This window comes from Sapajus apella, unplaced genomic scaffold (genome assembly GCF_009761245.1).
Source record: "Sapajus apella isolate SASKATOON/1434 unplaced genomic scaffold, GSC_monkey_1.0 scaffold26, whole genome shotgun sequence".
Classification (NCBI taxonomy): Eukaryota; Metazoa; Chordata; class Mammalia; order Primates; family Cebidae; genus Sapajus; species Sapajus apella.
In genome coordinates this window covers 8,380,362-8,404,773 of record NW_022436966.1, presented here as the reverse complement: position 1 = coordinate 8,404,773, position 24,412 = coordinate 8,380,362, and the positions used below count along the sequence as shown (strand labels likewise).

General features: G+C 45.7%; 1 protein-coding gene across 3 annotated transcripts in view; it reads left to right on the top strand.

Annotated features, from left to right (window-relative positions):
• The window catches only part of SLC1A4 (solute carrier family 1 member 4), a 31,355-nt gene extending 17,884 nt beyond the window's left edge, over nucleotides 1-13,471 (top strand). Inside the window, exons 4-9 of one of the 3 annotated variants that reach the window (XM_032291951.1) lie at nucleotides 2,149-2,315; nucleotides 7,104-7,337; nucleotides 8,682-8,876; nucleotides 9,143-9,277; nucleotides 11,523-11,660; nucleotides 12,007-13,471. In XM_032291951.1, the coding sequence (XP_032147842.1) occupies nucleotides 2,149-2,315; nucleotides 7,104-7,337; nucleotides 8,682-8,876; nucleotides 9,143-9,277; nucleotides 11,523-11,660; nucleotides 12,007-12,136 (999 nt within the window). In that variant the 3' untranslated portion in view covers nucleotides 12,137-13,471. Of the gene's footprint in view, nucleotides 1-2,148; nucleotides 2,316-7,103; nucleotides 7,338-8,681; nucleotides 8,877-9,142; nucleotides 9,278-11,522 lie in introns of all 3 variants that reach the window. The other 2 variants (XM_032291948.1, XM_032291950.1) reach the window with 2 other exon arrangements.
• Nucleotides 13,472-24,412: the final 10,941 nt, after the last annotated feature.

The window sequence follows — 24,412 nt, the reverse complement described above, 5'->3', positions numbered from 1 at the left end:
GAGCCGAGAAGTTTGAGATTACTGTACTCCAGCGAGCAACACAGGGAGACCTTGTCTCTAAAGAGAAATCAATCAAGGACCCAGAGGCTCAAGGACACTGGGAAGGGTGCCTGCTCTTCCATGCCCACTTTGATCCCATGTAATACTTGCAACAGACACACTTCTCCTAGGCTTTAGTTGAATCATTAATTCATTAAACAGTGATTTAGTTGTTAATAGCTAGGTGCCTTCCCAGGTGCTGGACTCTAGTAGTGCTCAGTATAGTCAAAGCCCTGCTCTTACAGAGCTCATGTTCTAGTGGAGGGAATCATGTAATAAATAAGTATATGTCAGCCAGTGATAGGCGCCAGGAAGAAAATTAAAGCAGGGTAAGTAGACAGGAAGAGAGAGGGGGAGAGAGAGAGAGAGAGAGAGAGAGAGTGTGTGTGTGTGTGTGTGTGTGTGTGTGGATAGCGATGGGTACTCTTTTAGCAGGGTGGTCAGGGAGATCTTCTGATAAGGTGAGGGAGGAGCTATGGGGAGACGCAGGGGAAGAGTGATGGAGGCCGCAGAAACAGAATCTGCATGATACACCAGCAAGACTGCCTGGGCTGCAGCTCTGGTTGTGTTTGTAGTCCCCTAGCCCCAGTCAATGCTAAATTTGCCCAGGTATGTTACAGCCAGCATACCTCACTGCAAACCCACGTGTCACCAGCTTCCTCTACAGAAAGGGAGTCATTTCATTGGAAAAAATTATTATAATTGTCCTCAGGTCTGAAAGTTGGTTCCAACTCTGGAATCTGCCTGACTTCAAACACCACACCTTGAAATTGCAGACCTGCTGAAACCAGCTTTCTTTTTTATTTCTTAAAACACTTTTCTCACTGATGCATAATAGATATGCATAGTTTGGGGTTACATGTGATAATGTAAAAATTCGTATAATTTGTAAAGATCAAATCAGTGTGCTTGCAATATCTATCACCTTAAACATTTGTCTTTTCTTTATGCTAGAAAGAGTAGAATTATTCTAGCTATTTTAAATAAATGATTGTAAAATATAGTCGCCCTACTGATCTATCAAACACTAGGTCTATTTCTTCTATCAACCTGTACATTTGTATCCATTAATCAACTTCTCCTTGTCCCCTTCCCCCCAACTACCCTTCCTGGCCTCTAGTAATCACCAATCCGCTCTTTGTCTTCATGAGATCCACTTTTTTAGCTCCCACATATGAGAACAGGTGATATTAAAACCAGCTTTCAAATAATAGTTGAATTCTCTGGTTTCATTGAATCTTGACCCTCAATTTCAGTTAGGACTTGGGACAGTATCAAAAAGTGTGAGTTGACAGACCCAAGGTCAACACCAGGTGTTAGCCATCCAGCTTATAGAATCCTAGTAGGCCAATGGTAGAGCCAGCACTAAATCCCCCAAGTTGTCTCTCTCCCACAGCTTTCAGGTATACCCACTGCGCCCAGCTTCAATAGGTCAAGTCCCGGGAGAGAATAGTGATATTCAGAAGTCTTAGCCAGGCACAATGGCTCATGCCTGTAATAATAGCACTTTGAGAGACGGAGTTGGGAGAATCACTTGGGCCCAGGAGTTCGAGGCCAGTTTGTAGAGACCCTGTCTCTACAAAATAAATAAATAAACGTAGCCCAGCTAATTTTTATATTTTTAGTAGAGACAGGGTTTCACCATATTGGGCAGGCTGGTCTCAAACTCCTGACCTCAGGGGATCTAGCTGCCTTGGCCTCCCTAAGTGCTGGGATTACAGGTGTGAGCCACCATGCCCCATTTGAAGGAACTTTTGACTAACCAGTTCTCCTTTGAAAAGCAGCCATTTTAGGTGGCTCCAACCCCTACTTGAACATATCCCCATGACAGGGAGCCCACTACCTTCCACTTTAACCTATGCAATTTCGAGCAGCTTTCAGAGTTAACAACTAGATGAAATTTTTGCTTGTGGACTTTCTGTATCCTCAGAATACATCTCCCCTTGAGTTTCCTGCCCCTTTATTTGCAGAATTGCTAATGGTTAAAGATAATATGAGCCTTTTCTCATTCTGGGCACAACATTTCAGTCTGGTGGGGACACCAAGCAAATGCATCTTTAATTCTCATTCATCTGTTATAAACTTGTCCTGTCTCTTCTGATCCTACAGATCCCCATGGGCACTGAGATCGAAGGGATGAACATTTTAGGATTGGTCCTGTTTGCTCTGGTGTTAGGAGTGGCCTTAAAGAAACTAGGCTCCGAAGGAGAAGACCTCATCCGTTTCTTCAATTCCCTCAACGAGGCAACAATGGTGCTGGTGTCCTGGATTATGTGGTGAGTGCTGCCCTGCCATCTGCTCTTTCACTCCTTCCTCCTGCCATCCAGAAGAGAGTCCACCTTGCTGTTCTAGCTACCTGTGTGGGGCCACCTGGCACAGTGCTGTGTATGTGGTTGATGCACCATGGGCCGGGCATGGTACAGGGGATGATGGAAGTGGAGACAGTTTCTCCTCTTGCCCAGGACCTCAGAGAGTCAGGATACACCGTAGTTACCAGTCATTTCCTCAGTGTCCACACTGACCCTTTGGTGTTTCCATCACCAGGATCTGTTTATGGGTTCCTACCGCCAGCCAGATCATATGGGTTGCCCACGCATCTTATGGGGCAGTGAATTCCATCAGTTTGCTATCTGCTGCATGAAATAAGGTTCATGTATCTGAAAATGATAGACTTCAAGACCCTTTACTTATAGTAGTTCACAGCATGGAGGACAAGTCCATTTTCATCCCATGCATATATAAAGTTGGAATGGTTTTTTTTTATGTAGGCTTTTTTTTTTTTTTTTTTCTGAGACAGGGTTTCACTCTTGTTGCCCAGGATGGAGTGCAGTGGTGCAATCTCAGCTCACTGCAACCTCCACTTTCTGGGTTCAAGCGATTCTCCTGCCTCAGCCTCCTGAGAAGCTGGGATTACAGGTGTCTGCCACCACACCCAGCTTATTTTTTGTATTTTTAGTAGAGATGGGGTTTCACCATATATGTTAGCCAAGCTGGTCTCAAACTCCTTCCTGACTTCAGGTGATCCACCCACCTCGGCCTCCCAAAGTGCTGGGATTACAGGTGTGAGCCACTGCGCCCAGCCCTTTTGTGTAGGTGTTTAATTTGCAAATGTTTCTTTGTGTAATATCAATGAAAACACATTTGTTAAGTAATAATTCTTAGATTGATGCTAAAAGGTAAAAATTTGACCAGCTCCCTCGAAGCAACTTCTCAGAAATCATACCAATTCCAATACCAGTCTCTCATAAGCTTTATCCTGCTGTTTTACCCAAACCAGACCTCTGTGGCTCTTAGCTTCTACTTAATTGTTAAAAACTAGTTTCTCCTTCCATGCCCAGAGCATTTTCCTTATTGTCAACTCTTAAAGATTCCAGAACTTCTCGCTCTCAGATGGTGCTAGATGACAGCTGGACTGATTTTAGAAGTTCAAAATTGAACGGGAGGCTAAGTTTAGACCCCCTACCAGTGGTGTGTCTCTTGCTCAATCTGAAAATTCCAGAGCCTGACTCTATCATTGCCAAGGCCACTTCATGTGATTGTTGTTATGGGCGATAACTGATATTTTCAGAAAAGAAAATGTTTTTAGATGTCAAGTTCTTTTCTTGGCTTTTTTTAAGTCTAAAATATTTATATTTTCCAAAGTTTGGACTAAAGAATAGAAACTGAGGCAGGTGCAGTGGCTCATGCCTGTAATCCCAGCAGTTCGGGAGGCCAAAGCTGGAGGATTGCTTGAGCTCAGGAGTTCAAGACCAGCCTAGGCAACAAATTGAAACCCTATCTCTACAAAATATAAACAATTAAAAATTTAAAAGTAAAAAAAGAAACTGATTGTATTAGTCCATTCTCACACTGCTATAAAGAAATACCTGAAACTAGGTAATTTATAAAGAAGAGAGGTTTAATTGGCTCATGGTTCCACAGGCTGTACAAGAAGCGTGACTGGGAAGTCCTCAGGAAACTTACAAGCATGGCAGAAAGCGAAGGGGAAGCAGGCATGTCTTCACATGGCCAGAGCAGGAGGAAGAAAAAGAGTGGGAAGGGTGGGGGATTATAATTCGATATGAGATTTTGGTGGGGACACGATCCAAACCATATCACTGATACTCCCATGTTAGAACGTTTGCTTTTAATCTGGAAACCAATTTAGTCATTCCTGCAATTTGATGTACCAGTCACATAAGCAGGTATTCAGTTAGGCAGATCCTGCTAAGTGTCTAACTGCAGCAAGAGAGCAAGAGACCTGTTGCTCAGAAATGCGTATTACACAGAATTGGAGTTTAAAATGGCTTAACTAGTAAAGGGATCTCAACCACATGGGGGAGGCATCTTCAGTATTTCCGCTTTCTGCATTCTTTCCTTTACTAACTACCCACTCCAAAACTCAAGTACCTGCCTACTCTACACTACTCACAGAAATAACTTTCAGATGTGTTAAACCCAGGGTCAGCAAGCTTTGCAAGCCACATGGTCTCTATTGCAATTACCCAACTCTGCCATTGGAGGGGAAAAGTACCTGTTCACAGTTCATAAATGAAAGAGTATGGCTAATTTCCCATAAAACTTTATTTACAAAGGCTCACGCTGCTAACTCCTGGATTAAACTTACCAGGGAGGAAGGAAGAAAAGAAGGAAAGAATGAGAGGAGTCTTCTAAAAATATTAGAAGAAAATATAGAGGCAGGGAAGGTCTTCCTAAACAAGATATAAAAAGCAAAAGCCATTAAAAGCTGCTAAACTTAACCACATCAAAATATAAAAAGTCTACATGCAAAAGATACTTTGAACAAAGTTAAAAGTCAAGACATTCATTTCTAAAAATTGATGTATATATTTGCATACTGTCTATATAAAGAGTTCTGATTACTGAAAAAGAAAAATCACAGAATAAACTATTAGCAAATGGAAGTATGTGAAGCCTGAATGACCAGTAAATATTTTAAGGGAGACCCAACCTCATTAGAAATAAGGGAAATGAAAATTTGGTTTTATCAGGCATTGATAAGGGTGAGGGTGAGATTTCTCAACCATGACACTTTTGACATTTTGGGTCAAGGTTTCTCAGCCATAACACTTTTGACACTTTTGACACGACACAGTCTTTGTGGGAGGCTGTCTCGTGACTGACAGATGTTTAGCAGCATCATGGGCCCCACCTGCTCTGTGCCACTAGCACCATGCCCCTAAAGTTGTGACAACCAAACTGTCTTCCAGACAAAATCATCCCTGGATAAGAACCACTGTTGCAGAGGGAAGATTATTCTCCTGGACTGCTGGTGGGAATGTGATACGGAACAGACACTTTGGAGAACGGTTGCGTAGTATCTACTGAAATTTAAAACATGCACACCCCATAACTCGGCATTTCCACTTCTTAGCATCTCTACCTAGAGAACAAAGGCATGTGGGCACAACAAGGCCTATGTTTGCAGTGTTGTTTGTCATGATAAACCTGGGAACAACTTAAACATCCACCAGCAGGACAATGACAAAATAACCTATGGTATTTCCATTCTGAAGACAATATTTAAAGACAATGAGATAAAGGTAGAAACAACCCCAACCCAAATGTTGGTAGTGGATGAGTGGATAAACAAAATGGGATGTATACATACAATAGAATATGATTCTGCCTTAGAAAGGAGTGCTCACACTCCAATGTGGATGAAGCCTGAAAACATCGTACTAAGTGGAATAACCCAGACACAAAAGGACAAATATTGTATGATTCCACCATTGTGTACCTAGAAAAGTCAAATTTAGAGAGCCAGGAAGTGGAATAGTGGTTCTCAGGAGCTGAGAGGAGGGGAAAATAGGCCATTCTGTTGAATGATTTCAAAGTTTAGCATGGTGGAAAAGTTCTGGACTTGGAGAGTGATGATAGTTGCACAAGAATGTGAATGAACTTCGTGCCACTGTACTCTACACTGAAAAATGGTTAAAATGGTCAATTCTATGTTATGCATATTTCACCACAATAAAAATGAATGGAGTAGATTTCTATGTACTGATATGAAAAGATTTAAAAGACATAGGGTGAAAAAGAAATAAACACACAGATTTAAATACATATGTATCTAATTGCATAGGAGGTAGGGGTGGTTATTTGAGGAGGGGACTGGCTTGAGGATGGTGCTGAAAGAGGATTTGGGTGTCATCTACGTTTTAATTTTTTGAAAGGGAATGTATTCTTGTATTACTATCGGGTTTTAAATTAATAATTACTGCTTAGAATATCTCCAGAAAGAAAATTCAAGAAACCAGTGACATTGACTGTCTCCAGGGAAGGGAAATCTGGGTGCTTGGGAGACAGATGAGCGGGAGACTGTACTCTATTCACTCTTTTGTACCCCTTGAAATTCGAACTATGTGACATTATTACCTACACAAGTAAAATTTACAAATAAAGTCAACAGTTAGAAAATTCTTCCTGAATTTATATTAATTCAAAACAACTGACTTTTGTTCTTTGTAGCTCCAACAATCCGTTCCTCCCCATCCTGCCTTTAAAAAACTCTCACGCTCCAGGCATGTTCCCAGAGTGTCATTGTGAGTGACTTTTTCCCACGGAGTCATGTTGTCTAAGCCACAAAGAATTTAAAGCTTCACAAAAGTCCTAGCTTTGGCTCAATTTTGTATCACCGCCACACTGTAAAATAGGCGTTAGTCTTTTGTGTCTCTAAGTTCTCGGAACAAGCCTGAGCAAGGCCAAGAAGTCAAGCTCACAGTCCTGGAGGCTTTGATCTCAATTTTCTTGCCTTTCCTCCTGGGAATTCCTGTGACTGGTAGCACCCTTCTGTTAAGGACATGCTGTGTCCAAGGGGAAAGACCTCTGGGTTCTGGTCCTGACTCTGTTACCCACGGGGAGCCATCATCCTCATTTTACTCAGTCTCACAGCCTGCAAAATGGGGATGGTATAACCCTGCCCGTTTCAGTTCCTCAGGGTTATAATAGGGAGAGATGAAGACGGCCTCGTTGAAAGTCCTCACATTCTGCATCTGGAAGGGTCTGCATCTCTCACCCCAACCTTACCCCCTACTGATGAGTACCCTGTGCTTATGCCCTAGGTACGTACCTGTGGGCATCATGTTCCTTGTTGGAAGCAAGATTGTGGAAATGAAAGACATCATCGTGCTGGTGACCAGCCTGGGGAAATACATCTTCGCATCTATATTGGGCCATGTTATTCATGGAGGAATTGTTCTGCCACTTATTTATTTTGTTTTCACACGAAGAAACCCCTTCAGATTCCTCCTGGGCCTCCTCGCCCCATTTGCGACAGCGTTTGCCACCTGCTCCAGGTGAGTGGGTTTTGGATCTCTTTGCTGCTCTGAGCCATAGTAATATGGAACCAGGTGAGCCCAGTGGTAGATGCACAACCAGCATCTTGACATACTTTAATTCCTGAAAAACTCTGCATCAGTCTTTTGTGATGCTTTTTTTTTTTTAAGAGACAAGATCTTCCCATGATTGCTCAGGCTGATCCCAAACTTCTGGGCTCAGGTGATCCTCCCATCTGGACCTCCCAAATAGCTGGGATTACTGAGCCTCACATGATTTCTTAAAATCACTAGCCCCACAGCTTTTCTGTATTCCCCTGGGTGGGTTTCTGTTTCATTTCCTATTCTACTGAAGTTACCTCATTCTCTTCTCCCTCTTGCTCCTTAGCAGCAGATCATTAGTTAGCCCAGTTCCAGGTCCTTCACTCTAATTAGGAAGACCTTTGCCTGAATGAAAGAAGGCAGCCCACCTCACTCACAATGCATTGCAGGGAAATTTCAAGAATGGTTTCTGCCCAATTCTCCTTTTCTGGATGTGTGGATTAGAAAACGAGTCTGAGGCACCATGGTGACAGTTGCATGCTCAGCCTTCTAGGAGTCCACAATAGTGTGGAATTATCTAATTTAGCACAAGAGATGCATCCTGTCTTTCCCTGGAAAACCTTCAAAAAAAAAATTGGGTTTTCCAAATATTTTAAAACTTTCAAAGGATGGCAGCACATCATTTCATTCACACATTTAGTTTTGTCTTTACTGCTCACTTCCTCCCAATCTGGATGGCTATTTATATAACAAGGAAAGTAGAGGTAAAAAAAAAAAAATGAAGAAGAGAAGTTCCTCTGGCCTAGACAAAAACCTCTTTCTCAGCTGCACCTACTAACCTCAGCGGAGCCTGCAGAGCCAGCTAGAGGGAACAGGTACTGTTCTTATGGTTCTCTGCTTAGTAATTCTTTCCAAACTCGCAGAGCCATTTTTGCTTTTTGGCCTAAAAGAAAAACAAAATCATAGTTTAACACTTACTTTTGGGAGGGGAGTATTCAAGAGAGGAGATGCACATTAGAGTAAATGGGTGTTTGTTCTCTTGGGAAGATTTTGCACCAGGAGGCAATGCAGTTCTTAAGAAATTTGAAACATGTGAATCCAGGTAAATAATAGAACCAGTAAATCCTATTTTCAATACTTTGGGAGTTACCAAAGCCTCATGTTGTGACAGAATTTTTAAAGTGATTCTGTTTTTTCCCTTATTTTAAGAGAAGAAAGCCAGAAATGAAGATGGTGTTAATTGCTCTGTTCTGGGAGCTAAGTCACGTGTTAGCCTGGCTGGGTCTGTTGTCATGTCTGGCGGTCTGATTTCCCCATTTTTAGCTCAGCGACCCTTCCCTCTATGATGAAGTGCATCGAAGAGAACAATGGTGTGGACAAGAGGATCAGCAGGTTTATTCTCCCCATTGGGGCCACTGTGAACATGGATGGAGCAGCCATCTTCCAGTGTGTGGCCACGGTGTTCATTGCCCAGCTCAACAACGTAGAGCTCAATGCAGGGCAGATTTTCACCATTCTGTAAGTTCCTCATTCTTTCCCTGGCTCAAAACTGAAGGTTTTTCTCGTGATTTCCTTTGAAAAACTAATCTCACCACGACTTGGTGTCTCGTTAGTAAAATGACAGTGGGGATTCATTACTTGAAGAGCGTGTGTTGGGCGCAGCCAGCAGAGCCCATGGTGGGGTTGTTTTCAGTACCAGCTACACTGCAGCTGCATGGTCTGCATTTCTCTGTGCCCACTCCATGCTCTATGTTAATGGCTGGCCCTGCTCTGCTGTCCCCTAGGGTAACCGCCACAGCGTCCAGTGTTGGAGCAGCAGGCGTGCCAGCTGGAGGGGTCCTCACCATTGCCATTATCCTGGAGGCCATTGGGTTGCCTACTCATGACCTGTCTCTGATCCTGGCTGTGGACTGGATTGTGTAAGTAACAAGTCCTAAGAATACCAAAAAGAGTCTGCATTGAGTTCCCTAGGAGCTTGACACTGCTAGGCCTGGGGCATGCATAGAAACTTCAGACACACGCTAGCTCTGTGAGGGAGACTACAGTGGAGCTGGCAGGGCAAGATTTAGAGGTAGGAAAAATTAAGTAATATGAGAGTCATATACCTGTGAACATCCAGGAATGACCATGAGATGTCATTGCCAAGAACTTGCTTACAGCATCCAGTAAAGTAGGGGCCACAGCTGAGGCCCTGTGCACAGGCCCAGGGGACATGAGGGTATGTGGGGTTGCTGGCTGCATGGGAGTAATAAGTCAATGGTGCAGTGATCCTTTGGGAATGATAGTCCCTGGCCTGGAAAATTCTAAGGAGTGATTTCTATGAGGGGAGAGGGGATGAACCATGCCGATGTGAGTGACTTGGGCTTGGGCTCAGCAGAAGAGGAGCTAGGGAAGAAGGGGTGATCCAGACCACATCTCCAGGGCTGCTGTGAAGACACAAAACACTTTCTGTGAGTTGATTCCTTGAGTCACGTGATACCTTTTGCAGGCATAAATAATACCTGTTTTATAGGAAAGGTTGGCTGAGGTACTAATGTTGAGCCAGTAGAGCCTGTGAGTAAGAGAATGAGCCCCGGAACCCAGGTGCCTGGACTGAAATCCCAGCTTTGCCATTAGTAGTTGTGGAACTGCACTGCGCTGTGCTTTGGTCTGCTCGTCTGTCAAATGGGAATGATCAGAGCAGCCACACCAGGGTTGTGGGGAAGACTGAGTGAGTTACCATGGGAACAGCACACAGAATAATGAGCATGTGGTAAAACATTCAATTCATGTTAGCAAAGAAAGTCATTCCAGACCAGGTTTGTCACAGGCAGGAGTAAGAGAACCTGAACCCTACAGCCTGGCTCTGGGCTCGTAGATTGGCCAGCTATGGGTGGGAATGGTGGGTTTTCCAACTTGAAGGGGCTTCTCAGAGCAATGAGGGTGAAATTTACAAGAGACCGGAATTGCCCAGACACCTCCTCAGAGGGAACTGCGTCCCTGAGCTGACCAGCTGGACAGGACCAGAGCTGATAGAGGCCCCTCTCCTTCCTCACGCAGCTACCTCCTGTGCATGGAGAAGAGGCATCCAAGAGGTGCTTGGCCAGGAATAGGGAAATAGGGCACCAAGTCAGCTGCCCAGTAGAGTCCTGAAGTCATACAGGTCTGCCAGCCACCCCATCACCTCTGATTCTGCAGACAGCCGGACTGCACTCTGCAGGGAGTCAGCTCTCCAGTGCCCTCAGGGAAGATCACATTTAACCCTCTCTTCAAAATGTGCACAATGCTTTCTCTGAGCTCCAGGGGCAAGGGAATGGTATTGGCTAATCTATAGCATAAGAAGTTAGCTTCTGAAAAGGATATTTTCTTTGAGATGGGAGTATATTTGCCAATGGCAATGGAACATATATGAAGATTAACATCCAGCAGTAAAGCAGCGTTGAAATGAGAAAAAGAAGGGAAACTCCCAGTGTAATACTCAGTGGAAGAAAAGCTAGACACAAAACCATATCCACAATATTATCCCAATATGTATGTATGTTTATTTGTTTACTTATTAGAGACAGGGTATTACTCTGTGGTCCAGGCGGGAGTGCAATGGCGTCGTCACAGCTCACTGAAGCTTCAAACTCCTGGACTCAAGCAGTCCTCTCACCTCAGCCTCCTGAGTAGCTAGGACTACAGACACGCACTACCATGCCCAGCTAATTCTTTTATTTTTTGTAGAAATAGGATCTCACTATGTTGTCCAGGCTGGTCTCAAACTCCTAGCCTTAAACAGTCCTCCCATCTCAGCCTCCCAAAGTGCTGAGCTCACAGGCATGAGCCACTGTGCCTGGCTTATGTGTAATTTTTAATGATGGTGCCTAATACATATAAAATACGTATATAGAAAGATGACTAGAAGGAAATAGATTAAAATGTGCATACAGATTCACTGTTTTGGATTAAGGGTGAGTGATGTGTTTGCTTCTTTATGTTCTTTTTTATTCTTTTTGTAAAAATAAAAAGTGTTTAAAGAAAATCAGTTTAGAGTAAGGTGAAGCCCATGCCTTAGAAGCATGCTCTCCAGGAAGCAACAGGGCCCTCACGATCAAGACTTTCCCTTGGCACCCAGGCTGCCTGTGACAGGACCTGATCCCCCAGCATTCGATGTAATAGCTGAGCCTCTTCTTTCCCCACCAGGGACCGTACCACCACAGTGGTGAATGTGGAAGGGGATGCCCTGGGCGCGGGCATTCTCCACCACCTGAATCAGAAGGCAACGAAGAAAGGCGAGCAGGAACTGGCTGAGGTGAAGGTGGAAGCCATCCCCAACTGCAAGTCTGAGGAGGAGACGTCACCCCTGGTGACACACCAGAACCCCCCTGGCCCCGTGGCCAGTGCCCCAGAGCTGGAATCCAAGGAGTCGGTTCTGTGAGGAGGCTGGGCTTTGGGCTTGCCTGCCAGCAGTGGTGTCCCACCCTGTTCACCCAGCCGCCAGTCGTGGACACAGGGCACTGCCCCTGCCAACTTTTAATCTCCCAAGCAATGCTTTGGCTCAGTCGCTGGCCTGAGGCTTACCTCTCGGCACTGGCCTCAGGCTCCCCAGCAGGAACTGATTACCAAGGACCAGGACACTCTAACATTTGGCTTAATCCATGTCCAGGTGCAACTGTGTGTACACCAGGGATCTGTTTGGACCCCTTGAGCTGCCAGGCTCAAGAAACCATGGACTCACAGGGTCCTGTGGTCACACCTTGGAAAAATGCAGATGTATTTCACTGTCCCTGGTCAGCTCTGTGTCAGATGTTTTCTAAGCAAACCAAGGGGGTTTCTGGTCACCTATTGCATTGCCTCGAGTTGTAGTAATTGAAAAAATACCCAAATTCTTAGCTGGACTTTGCTGAGCTGGGACTCAGGTGTTTAAAGAGTTTGTGCTACAGCTAGGTGTGGGTGGCTTCTGATCCCTGGGTCCTGGGAGACTGCAGGTGCCGTACAGCGTCAAGTTAGAAATACTCCAGGTGGGTGTTAGCACTGTGGGCGGGGGGTGGTTTCTGGTACACAGCCTTAGGTAAACATCTTAGATTCTGAGATCAAAGAAAAAAGGAGAGGGAATGCAGCCTTGTGGGGGCAGGTGGGGGAGCCGAGGGTTCTCTAATCAGGACAGGACAGGTTTCACACACAGTTGTCCCAGTTCTCATCCCAGCCCTAGGGCACTTTTCTCCCTCCTTCCAGAGGCCTGGGCCTCTGACAACACTGTAGCTTTATCTCCATTCACTCTGAGTTGGCAACAGGCCAGAGAGGGGCCTCCTTCCCTGGGGAAGTGTGTGTAGTAATATTCAGGACACTTGTTGGTTTATCAGTCTATTATTTGAATTCAACCGGACTCTGTAAAATGCTGCACTGCAGCAAAAACAACAGCCACCACCCCAGAGAAAACCATGTACTAACTGGAGTGGGGCACCCCCATTCACAGATTCCCAGGTCCCCTGGCTTTGGCTGATTTCAAAATATAGATCCCTTTCTTGCCAGTATATCCACATTTAAAATTATCAGGGAAATGGTCCACGCTTTTCCAGTTACCTGCTGATGTGGTTCTAATCTTCTAATCTAAGTAAGGGGCTTTCATAAAGGAGTTTACCAGTGAGAGGGAAGATCTGAGAACCTGCTGTTTGACTGTGGTTGTTGACACGTATTCATGATGTAACAGGTCCTGGGGCCTCACTTTACCCCATTTGTAAGATGGGGCTAATGTCACCTGCCTCTTACCTACCTCAAAGGGATTTGGTGAGGCAAACTGTTAATCTGTGAAAATGACCATTTCACTTCTTGGCTATCAAGTGCCACCCCAGTATGCTCTTCTTTTTTGTGTAGGGGACAGCTTTCTCTACCCAGTCCTTCTGCTGGTGAGGACAGCCTTTCTGAGCAGAGCTTTGTTCTCTATGTGCATTAGGACTTTTATCTACGCCACTTGTTCTGTGTGTAATTAGCATCAAACACAGCCTCTTCCTCATGTCCTTCAAGTTTTCACGAACTAGTGACCCCACCTTCCACCATGGTTCTGGGCACTTCGCTGTGACTCCCAGACCCAGGCACTGTTTCTGCCACCCTGTAACAGGCCATTAAAGCACCCCAGTGTTCAGCCTCCTTCATTCCCTTGTTTTCCCTGTTGCTGTGTGTCACCTGGGCCCTACAGACGGGGACACATGTTAATGGATGTGTGTACCATTGAGATGAGGATGGGTAGATGGAACTGAGATCATCAAGCCACAGCCCCTTCTTAAAACTGCGGATGTGTCCCTGAGCAGAAGGGGTGAAGGAAAGCCATGGGACACAGAGTTGAGCCAGCCAAGGGGAAAGCCCAGCTCTCTTTAAACCAGCTAAGCCATTCAGTCTCCTGTGAAGCCAGGAGGGACCAGGAACCATGCAGAGGAAGCTGGAAACTTTTCCCCGCTGGGGAGAGCATGTTGCTGATACTCTTCTGTTTTTTCTTTTCTTTCTTTTTTTTGAGACAGAATCTTGCTCTGTCACCCAGGCTGGAGTGTAGTGGCACGGTCTCAGCTCACTGCAGCCTCCGCCTCCTGGGTTCAAGTGATTCTCCTGCCTCAGCCTCTTGAGTTGCTTGGATTATAGTCGCAGGCCACCATGCCCAGATTATTTTTGTATTTTTAGTAGAAATGGGGTTTCACCATGTTGGTCAGGCTGGGCTCAAATACATGACCTCATGATCTGCCTGCCTCGGCCTCCCAAACTGCTGGGATTACAGGTGTGGGCCACCGCACCCAGCCTACTATTCTGTTTTCAAGGGGAAACAATCACATTGTTTGATTCCAGATGGCAAATGAACACTCACTATTTTTCAGGCTTCAGTAAATCTTTTTCTTCTTACACACACACACACACACACACACACATCTATACACACATATGTGTGTTATATGTGTGCGTTGTGTATACATGTGTGTATATATCGTTTTAGCTCCAAGCCCAACAAGTTTGTGTTTGGAGAGAGGTGAACTTAACTATTAACTACAAGTTGTATGTCTTTGGTATCGTGATTTTCCCATTCCTAAAGATGAATTTCACAAAGCCATAAAACATGAAATTAGAGTTGGACTTAAAACTCATTGGCCGACTATCCATGTCCTGGCCTGGTCCTGCAGTAAGAAGCATGGTCTTAGAAGGGTAGCCCTTCCCCTTGGAGGCGAGAAGAGAGAATGTGCCATGTGTCTTCCTGGCTTTCAGTACAGAGTTGGTAGACCAGGGGTTAGCTGACTGGGGAAAATCTCACATCTCCTTGTCTGAAAACATTTCCCTTGCTGTTCTCTTTCTAACATGTTGTCATAAATCTGTTCGGATACTGTTCATCTGACTGTTTTGTACATGTGACAATTGCCTTAAAATATAGCACAGTCCTCAGAAATGAATACAATGTTTCCACTGGGACCTGTAGTTCCTTTATTCCCCTCTTGTGTGTTGAAGCAGCACTTGCCGATGGAGGAGCTGTTGCTCTTCTAGGAGATGGGCTTTGGGTGACTAAAGGGATTTGTTTTCCTTGCTCCTTTCATCAGGCAGGCCCCTCTAAGGAAGGGCAGTCAGGCTCAGTGGGCAGCGCTGGAGCCGCTGTCCCTGATCCTTCTGTGGCCACTGGCTTGCAACTGGGAAGTGTCAAGCTACTCAGGGGCTCCCCACTCCACACCAGCAGGGCTCTTGAAAAAGTGTGTGGTTTTGCCACATACCTCTGTAAAGTTATGTCTTGTCAGAACAGCTAGCTCAACAGGTCTTAACTGAGCATCTACTGTAAGGCAAATATCAAGTGGGAACAACAGGAAGAATGACCCAGGCCCTCGAATTACTGGGAAGGTCCCTGAAAGAGAACAGTTGCCCATGCCTCTACTATGGCACTGCCACACCCAGCCCATGCATTTATATAATCCTGTTTTCAATGATACCACATTCCAGCACCATTAGGGAATCTAGTCACCTCCTATAATAGGATTATCCTGCAAACAGAGTGGAAGCCTCTGAAGAAACAGATCCCCTCTCTGACCTGAACACGTCCAGCTCTTCATGTAATATAGGAACCGGTTTTCATTTCTGGGTAAGCCCCAAAGGATGAGGAGAGAGTTCACACCGATCAGGGGCCCGATGGGGCCTGTTGGGAATAACAATTTGGATTCTTACCCTGGAGTGTGGCTGCCTTGATTCTCTATTGTGGAGGGTGTTTGGAGGTTGGGATTAGTACTTGGTGAGTCTGTTTTCTGATGTACACAAATCAAAAGGAGCAATTCTACACTCAAACCATCTCTTCAAAGGGGATCAGAAAGAGCATGGATGTGACGAGCCGCTTGAGCCTGCTCGAGCCTGCTCACAGGAACTTTAAATCGTGTCTGAATAACACAGACCATGTAGCAGGGAGGACCATGTAGCAGGGAGGACCATGGGCTGTCTGGGTTCCACTCCCAGCTCTGCTGCTTGCTTGCTGCACCACCCTGGGCATGATAACCTCTCCATGCCTAGTCTCATATTTAAAATGGGGAGGCTGGCCCAGTGGCTCACACATGTAATCCCAGCACTTTGGGAGGCTGAGGTGGGAGGATTGCTTGAGGCCAGGAGTTTAAGACCAGCCTGGGCAGCAAAGCAGGACCCTGTCACTAAAAAATTTTTAAAATCAGCTGTGCATAAAAAGTTAGCTGTACCCCTGTAGTCCCAGCTATTCCAGAGGTTGAGGTAGGAGGATCACTTGAACCTGGGAACTCAAAGCTGCAGCGAGCCATGATCATGTCACTGCAGTCCGGATGGGGTGACAGAGTGAGAGACTGGTTCAAAAATATATAAATATTTAAAAAAAGAAAAGAAAAGAAGAGCCTTGGCTGGGCACAGTGGCTCACGCCTATAATCCCAGCACTTTGGGAGGCTGAGGTAGGCAGATTGCTTGAGGTTAGGAGTTCGAGATCAGCCTGGCAAACATGGTGAAACCCCATCTCTACTAAAAATACAAAATCTTAGCTGGGTTGGGTTGTGTGTGCTTGTAATCCCAGCTACTGGGGAGGCTGAGGCAGGAGAATCACTGGAATCCGGGAGGCAGAGGTTCCCCCCACCAAAAAAAGAGTCCTTTACCCAAACATGTGTAACTGATGAAGTTACACATTGTAAGTTAAAGCATGGCCTGGATCTAGGCAACTGATTCTGTTAATACTGGCAGGACTGCCTCACCATGCAGTTCCACAGGGCAGCATTCACGTTGTATTCTGTGCGAATGGTGCTTGCAAGAGTTGTGCCGTACGTAGCCTTCATGGCTATAACACGGCAGCCCTGAACTGTGGGGTGAGTTGCAGTTAGAAGGTTTGACTCACACTCAAACATAAAGCATGTTGAATCTGCCTTCCCTATAATTTTTTCCCTTTTAATAGTTATGGGCTAATCAGTTTCAAATCAATAGGGTTGCAGTCTAGAAGAACCTTAGTTTCACTAGTAATGATTTTTCTGTTTGTGGTGTTCCTCTAACAAAACATCTGTGTTTGTGACTAGGTGCTTTGTGGTGTCAATGAAACTTTTTTCTCTCTAGTCCTCAGAGCACCCTGGGTTGGCTGGCTGGATTGCTCACAGGCATTCCTCACCTCCAGCCAAGCCCCTCTAAGAGAACCAATCTCCTGAGAAAAGCATGGCCCTGAGATCTTGTGAGTGGTAGCCCACTCCATTCAGTCCTTCTAGAAACACAGTACAACAATGGTCAGGCCTGAAAGAGCCCAGATGCCAAAGAGCAGTGTTATAAACCCAAAAGACTGCTCTTACAAGGGATAAGTCAGTTTCGTAGCTTCCTTCAGGTTCAGGGAGAGGGGCCTGTGGAAGTGCTAGGAATGCCCTATTTCTTGATCTGGATGGGTACTTGCTTTGTGATAACTCATTAAGTTATACACTTATGTGGTTGGTTAGTTTGTTTGTTTTGGGGGAATGGAGTCTCACTCTCTCGCCCAGGCTTGAATACAGAGGCGTGATCTTGGTTCACTGCAACCTCCACCTTTCAGGCTCAAGCAATTCTCCCTCCTCAGCCTCCAAGGAGCTGAGGTTACAGGCTTGCTCTACTATACTCAGCTAATTTGTGCATTTTTTAGCATAGATGGGGCTTCACCATGAGCCACGGCTGGTCTCAAACTCCTGACCTCAAGTGATCTGCCCGCCTTGGCCTCCCAAAGTGCTGGGATTACAGGCCATTTATGTTTAATAAGTGTACACTTTTACTTTTCGCAAAGTGAAAAGAAAAAAACAGGAGTGTGGGAACAGGGTGGTGACTAGGGCCCAGGGGAAGATTCTCTGTGGTGGTCACCAGTCACTTTGGATGACCATGGCTTTTCTTGGCTGTCCTATAGCCCAACAGAAATTCTCTCAGCTAATTGCAACTTGGTCATTTAGAACAATGGTCAGCAAACTATGGCTCACTGGCCAAGTCCAGCCCACTGCCTGTTTCTGTATGGCCCATGGGCAGTGCCCCAGCACATTAGTAGCATGAGCCACAGAGGTCAAGCTTGGGTGTCTCCTTCCACCAGTCAGGTCTGACTTGCCCAGGAGGCACAGGACTCGCAGGGCCTGAGGCCCACAATGCTTTTAGGGGCCCACAGAATTTCCTTTATACAAGGAAATTATTTTTTTAAACAAGATGTCACTCTGCCGCCCAGGCTGGAGTGCAGTGGCATGATCACAGCTCACTGTAGCCTCCACCTCCTGGGCTTAAGTGATTGTCCTGCCTCAGCCTCCCAAAGTGCTGGGACTACAGGCGTGAGCCACTGCTTCAGCCCCCCAAAAAATTTTCATTTACTTTTAAATCAGAAAAATGTGCCCAGGACATTGAGATGACGAAAACAGGCGGTTTGACTCTCACGGCAGAGACACATGGATGATTTTCCTATTATCAATTTTTGGTCTCCAACAAAACCAGGTACTGAAACTCTGGCAAGGCTTTGGCGCACCCTAGGATAACTACACACATATTCACCACCTTGTGGGGCTCCCCAGAGGAGCAGAACCTACCCGTACCCCCCACACCCCTACACACAGAGAAGTGGGCATAGCAGGGCCTCTTCCTCAATAAAGTACTAGCTGAGGTGTCACTTGTCCAGGAATCCCTGATCTTTCCCATTTCCATTTCATTAAAGCACACTGAAAAGCATTAGCCTGATACATACGAGGTACCTGATATATACATATCCATGGAGATTTAAGCAAGCAAGCAACAATCAACTGCTAAAATATTTCCCTGGAAGCTCGGTCCTTCCATCAGAACACAAATCTAGTTTGTCCCTAAGAGTAAGGGTCAAGGACAAGAGGACACCCATTTTTAATAAATCTGTGGCCTGCTGGGAACATGAGTCATTGCCACTGGGTACCCAGCACCACCTTATAAATATAGAAGATAGTATGAAGTGACAAATCAATGGAGACGTTTAAAGGTCTTTAGAGGACTGAGTCATCATTATCATTTCTTATTTCTAATGTTTCACAGCATTTTCCTTCAGAGAAAATTCCCTGTGTTCCCCAGCAGGCCGCATGATGGGAGCAGGACCACAAGAGAGTGAGCCGGCTGCACTCTGGGGCTGACTCAGCAGTAGCCATGTGTCCTTGGGCTTGTCACTTCCTCTTCCTGGCCTCGGTTTCCTTGTCTGTGAACTGCGGGAGTTGGACTAGACGGTCCCTGAGTTCTAAGTCTCTTCTGCTCTACCGCTGATGGAATGCGAAGGAAAATTGGAAAGGAAGACTTTCCAAGAGGAATAGCAGAACAGGAATCAGAGTCCACAGTGGCATTTTTCTCGCCTGTGGTTCCCAACCTGGATGCATATTAGTTTACTCTGGGAACTCTGAAAAATCCCATGCCCAGGCCATACCCCAAAGCAAATAAACAAAATTTCTGGTGGTGGGACCCAAGCACCAGTATTTTCAAAGCTGCCCAGGGGTTTCAGCCAAGGCTGAGAAATGCCGGGTCAGCAGCACTGTAGGCAGCCTAAGAATTCTGCATTTAACAAGCTCCTGGCAAATACTTGGGCATGTGAGTGAGAATCACAGACGCAGTACCCTCAGCATCTGCAGGCACCCAGGTTCATGGTCTTTTCTGGAAAACTCCATTCCAGGTAATTCCCCGAAAGCCTCTAACTATAGTAGCCATGGATGACCTCATTTGAGGTGAAATCTTCTCTTGTCGGCCATGGAGGTGATCTTTCCCCGGAAAAAACTGAAATGCAGGGCCGGGTGCAGTGGCTCACACCTGTAATCCCAGCACTTTAAGAGGCTGAGGCAAGTGGATCACCTAAGGTCAGGAGTTCGAGGCCAGCCTGACCAACAGGGTGAAACCCCATTTCTACAAAAAACACAAAAATTAGCCAGGTGTGGTGGTAAGTACCTGTAGTCCCAGCTACTTGGGAGGCTGACAGGAGAATTGCTTGAACCTAGGAGGTGGAGTTTGCAGTGAGCCAAGATCATGCCACTGCACTCCAGCCTGGGCAACAGGGCAAGACTCTGTCTCAAAAAAAAAAGCCTCTATTGGTGTCTTGAAATACAATGTCTCGAAAACAAAAACAAAAAGACTGCAATGCAGTTCATACTCTGGTTGTTGTAATGTGGACAACTACAGAATCATTTACATTTTTCATCTTGCCGACTACCTGTGGTTCCATTAAGAATCAAGAATTCTTTTTTTTTTTTTTTGAGATGGAGTCTTCATCTGTTGCCCAGGCTGGATTGCCATGGCTTGATCTTGGCTCACTGCGACCTCCACCTCCCAGGTTCAAGCAATTCTCTTGCCTCAGCCCCCCTAGTAGCTGTGACTACAGGCATGTGCCACCATGCCCGGCTAATTTTTGTATTTTTAGTTGAGACAGGGTTTCACCTTATTGGCCAGGCTGGTCTCAAACTCCTGACCTTGTGATACACCCACTTCAGCCTCCCAAGTACTAGGATTACAGGTGTGAGCCACTGAGTTCAGCCAAGAATCAAGAATTTTTTAAGGAGAGGCAGTCTTTGAATGGGATGCTGGCCTCCAGCTACAAATACTACTTACTACAAAAACCTACGAGATTGCTTATCTGAAAGCCTCAGCCAATGTCTGTGGAGAAAGGAAGAAAAGGATATTCACAAGGATAAATAAGGCAGAGTAGAAAATCTATCCACTGGTTCTCAATCTTGAAGGCTTATTGGATTCACCCAGGCAAAAAAAAAAAAAAAAAAAAAAAAAAAACCACCAACACTCCACCCACAAAGATTCTGATTAGACTGGTTTGGGTTTGGGCCTAAATACTGGCATTTTCTTTTCTTTTCAAATTTTTATAAAGGGGAAAGTGGACTGGCAGCTCACTCCCGTAATCCCAGCACTTTGGGAGGCCAAGGCAGTAGGATCACTTGAGCCAAGGAGTTCAAGACTAGCCTGGGCAACATAGTGACTTTGTTTCTACAAAAAAATTTTTAAATTAGCCAGATGTGGTAGCTTGTGCCTGTGGTCTCAGCTACTCGGGAGGCTGAGGTGGATGGTCATTTGAACCCAGGAGGTTAAAGCTGCAGTGACTCATGTTCACACTGCTGCACTTCAGCCTAGGAAAGAGTGAGACTTTGTCTTAAAAAAAAAAAAAAAAAAAAGGCCAATACACCACTAGGGTCAGTAAGGTGGGTGGAATCCTGTGATCCTTTAAACTTCCCTGGCCTTCTCCCCATTTTCTTTTTTAGTTTAGTTTTGTTTTTTTGCCATATATTGGCATTTTTTAAAAGAGCCCAGGCTGGGTGCAGTGGCTCACACCTGTAATCCCAGCATTTTGGGAGGCTGAGGCAGGCAGATCACCTGAGGTCAGCCAGCCTGGCCAACGTGGCGAAACCCCATCTCTACTAAAGATACAAAAAAAGTTAGCCAGACTTGGTGGCAGGTACCTGTGATCCCAGCTATTCAGGGGGCTGAGGCAGGAGAATCGCTTGAACCCGAGAGGCGGAAGTTGCAGGGAGCCAAGATCACACCATTGCAGTCTAGCCTGGGTGACAAAGCAAGACTCAATCAATCAATCAATAAGTAAAACTTTAAAACAGCCCAGGCGATTCTATAATAACACACAACAAAGGCTGCAAACTCTAGACTGGCGACTTCACATCCCTTTCTTAGCACAGGTGCCTTCTCTTCCTGTCTAGTTAGTGCTATTTACATGAAGCATCTTCAGGTGACTTTCAATTTCCCTATATTCAAACTTCCTGCCATCTGCCCTTTTGCACAATAAAAGTACATATACAATACTGAGTACTGTTCTGTGTAAAGTGGATGGTACTGTTCACATCAGAAATTGCAGCACTGAAGAACAGAGTTCATGCAGATTTTTTACAACACGCATCAGCCATAGTGAGTATTCGCGCACGCTTTTGGCCAATGCAAGCTCTTGTGGCATGCCATACTGTAAGCTCTGGGTCTGTGTGCACTTCTGCTTTGTTCCTGCATTTCAAGTCATGCAAATTGACACGTTTATTTCCCCATGGTATTTGTTTGCTCATGGGATCAGCTGTCAAAAACCAGGCAAGTGACAGTGCCAGAGGTGCCACAAAAGTGCAAAGGAAGTGTCAGGCTGGATGTCAGAATGAACACCTTGGAGAACTGGATGAGGGAACAGAGGGCAAAAATCAGCTGAACATCACGGTAAATGGAGGAAGAGGTCAAAACTGTCAACAGGAAGTAGAAGAAAGTGTAGCAAAAGACGAATTGTCACAAAATTCGAGAGATTTGGAGAAGATGATGTCAAAACACATCTTCCTGCCAAGCGCAGTGGCTCATGCCTGTAATCCCAGCGCTTTGGGAGGCCGAGGCAGGAGGATCACCTGAGGTCAGAAGTTCGAGACCAGCCTAACCAACATGGTGAAACCCCATCTCTACTAAAAAATACAAAAATTAGCTGGGCATGGTGGCAGGTGCCTGTAATCCCAGCTCTTTGGGAGGCTGAGGCAGGAGAATGGCTTGAACCTGGGAGGTGGAGTTTGCAGTGAACCAAGATGGTGCCATTGGACTCTAGCCTAGGGGAAAAGAGTGAGCTTTGTCTCAAAAAAAGAAAAAGGAAAAGAAAAAAAAAACACATCTTCACATCTTCCTCAAGCCCATGCTGAGTATCTCTAATTTGGTTACTTTCTTGGTAAGTATCCCAAGTACAGACAAGAAAGCAGAACAGCATTGATAACAGGGAAAAATTAAGGAATGTATAGAATTTCTGGGAGGGATAGGGAAACAGGTGGGTGGCTAGTAGCCGGAAACAATGCAGTTAAGAGTTTTGAGTTCTAGAACTTCTAACCGCAGTTCCTTGGCGGCTGCTGCCCACACCTGTGACATTAGGAACCAGGCAGTGGAACCTCCCTCAGAGCTACCCTAATCAGATCTCCCAGCAGCCTCTACCCCACGGGGCCCACATCCACCTTCTCAGCTGCAGCTTCTGATTTCTACACAGGGGCTCTGCTTCGCAGACCTGCAAGGAAGCCTGGAAAAGCAGTTTGTGGTTTTCAGCCTGTGTAGCTCAGGAAGGTACACCTGATGCGAGTTAGCTGGGCTTTGGGTAGCCAACCTGCAGGGTCTGGAACCGCTCCTGTTTACACGACTCATCCCCCTATTCTAGACAAGGTCTGGATTCCCCTAAGTGCCTATTACATGACAAAGGCAGGCTTTGTGAATGAATGAACACTTCAAACCCTCTCATGGTGCTGCCTACCAGCCAGTGGGTCTGTTTCTGTGCTGCCAACAACTTTGTTGAGCAACATTTGTTTGACAGCTATTTATTTTACTGCACTGCCTTTGTTCTTTTATTCCACTCCTCTTTCTCCTCGCTCTCAAATGAGTGGAAAAAAAGACAAATGAAAGTAATGATATTTATGAGAAGCGTAGGTCTCATGCATTTTATAAAACCGAAATGATTAAAATTACCAGTAGATCCGAAGCAGCCTATCTATATCCTCAATGAGACCTCATTGGGAAAAAACATCTACTGCCTCCTCACCTGTGAATAACATGTACAACTGCTAAGACTGTGTTATCGAAGTATGTGGCTAGTGGATAAAGTGCCATTTGGAATATATATAGTCGTCATTACCTTTCTGGGAGTGGAAACTCCCTTATTGTATTTATTTATTTATTTATTTATTTAGAGACGAAGTTTCACTCTTGTTGCCCAGTTTGGAGTGCAATGGTGCAATCTCAGCTCACTGCAACCTCTGCCTCCAGGGTTCAAGCGATTCTCCTGCCTCAGCCTCCTGAGTAGCTGGGATTATAGGCATCTGCCACCACGCCCAGCTAATTTTTGTATTTTTAGTAGAAACGGAGTTTCACCATGTTGGTCAGGCTGGTTTCGAACTCCTGATCTCATGATCCACCCGCCTCAGCCTCCCAAAGTGTGGGGTTACAGGCGTGAGCCACCGCGCCCAGCCTGGAACCTCCCTTATAAATGTGGAAGGCTATTTTCAACTTTTGCATGTTTTTATTTGGAAGCCTTTTCCAGGCTCTGTTAATGTTTGGAATTGGGTTTCACTCTACAGAGAAAGAGAAGCAGGAGGACAGGTGTGCAGGGGAGGGCAGGGGAGGGAGGACCGTAGGTCGCAGATTGGGCCTACTCCCTGCACTCACCACTTTGCCTGTGGCTGCCAGCCCCACTCCCCACTTTTCAGATTGCAACACCAGGCCAGGGGTGACAGCCCAAGAAGGTGGCATCTGCAGCCCTCAGCCCTCCGTCCTTGTGGCTCACTCCTACCCGTCCTCAGCCCTCTTACCTGTCTGGGAGTGAGATGAAGGGCAGCTAGAAGAAGGAAGAAAGGTCCTCTCCTCTCCACTGCAGTGATGGGGGGGTTGGAGGAGCTTCCGGGTGAGGTTTTGGGGGTGTCCCTCCTGTGCAGAACGCCATGGGCAACAAAAGCGTTTGGCCCGTGTGTGGGTCCTTCCTGGGGCTAAAATGAAATCTCCTTTCATTTTCTGATATCATGTCATCTCCGACTTACAAACCTACTTTTCTGTGCCATTTCTATCTAAGACGACAGTCACTTTCAGCAGAGCCAGGGTCCTACATTACTGAGGAAACCACCACCATATCCCATGAGAAGGCTGGCCT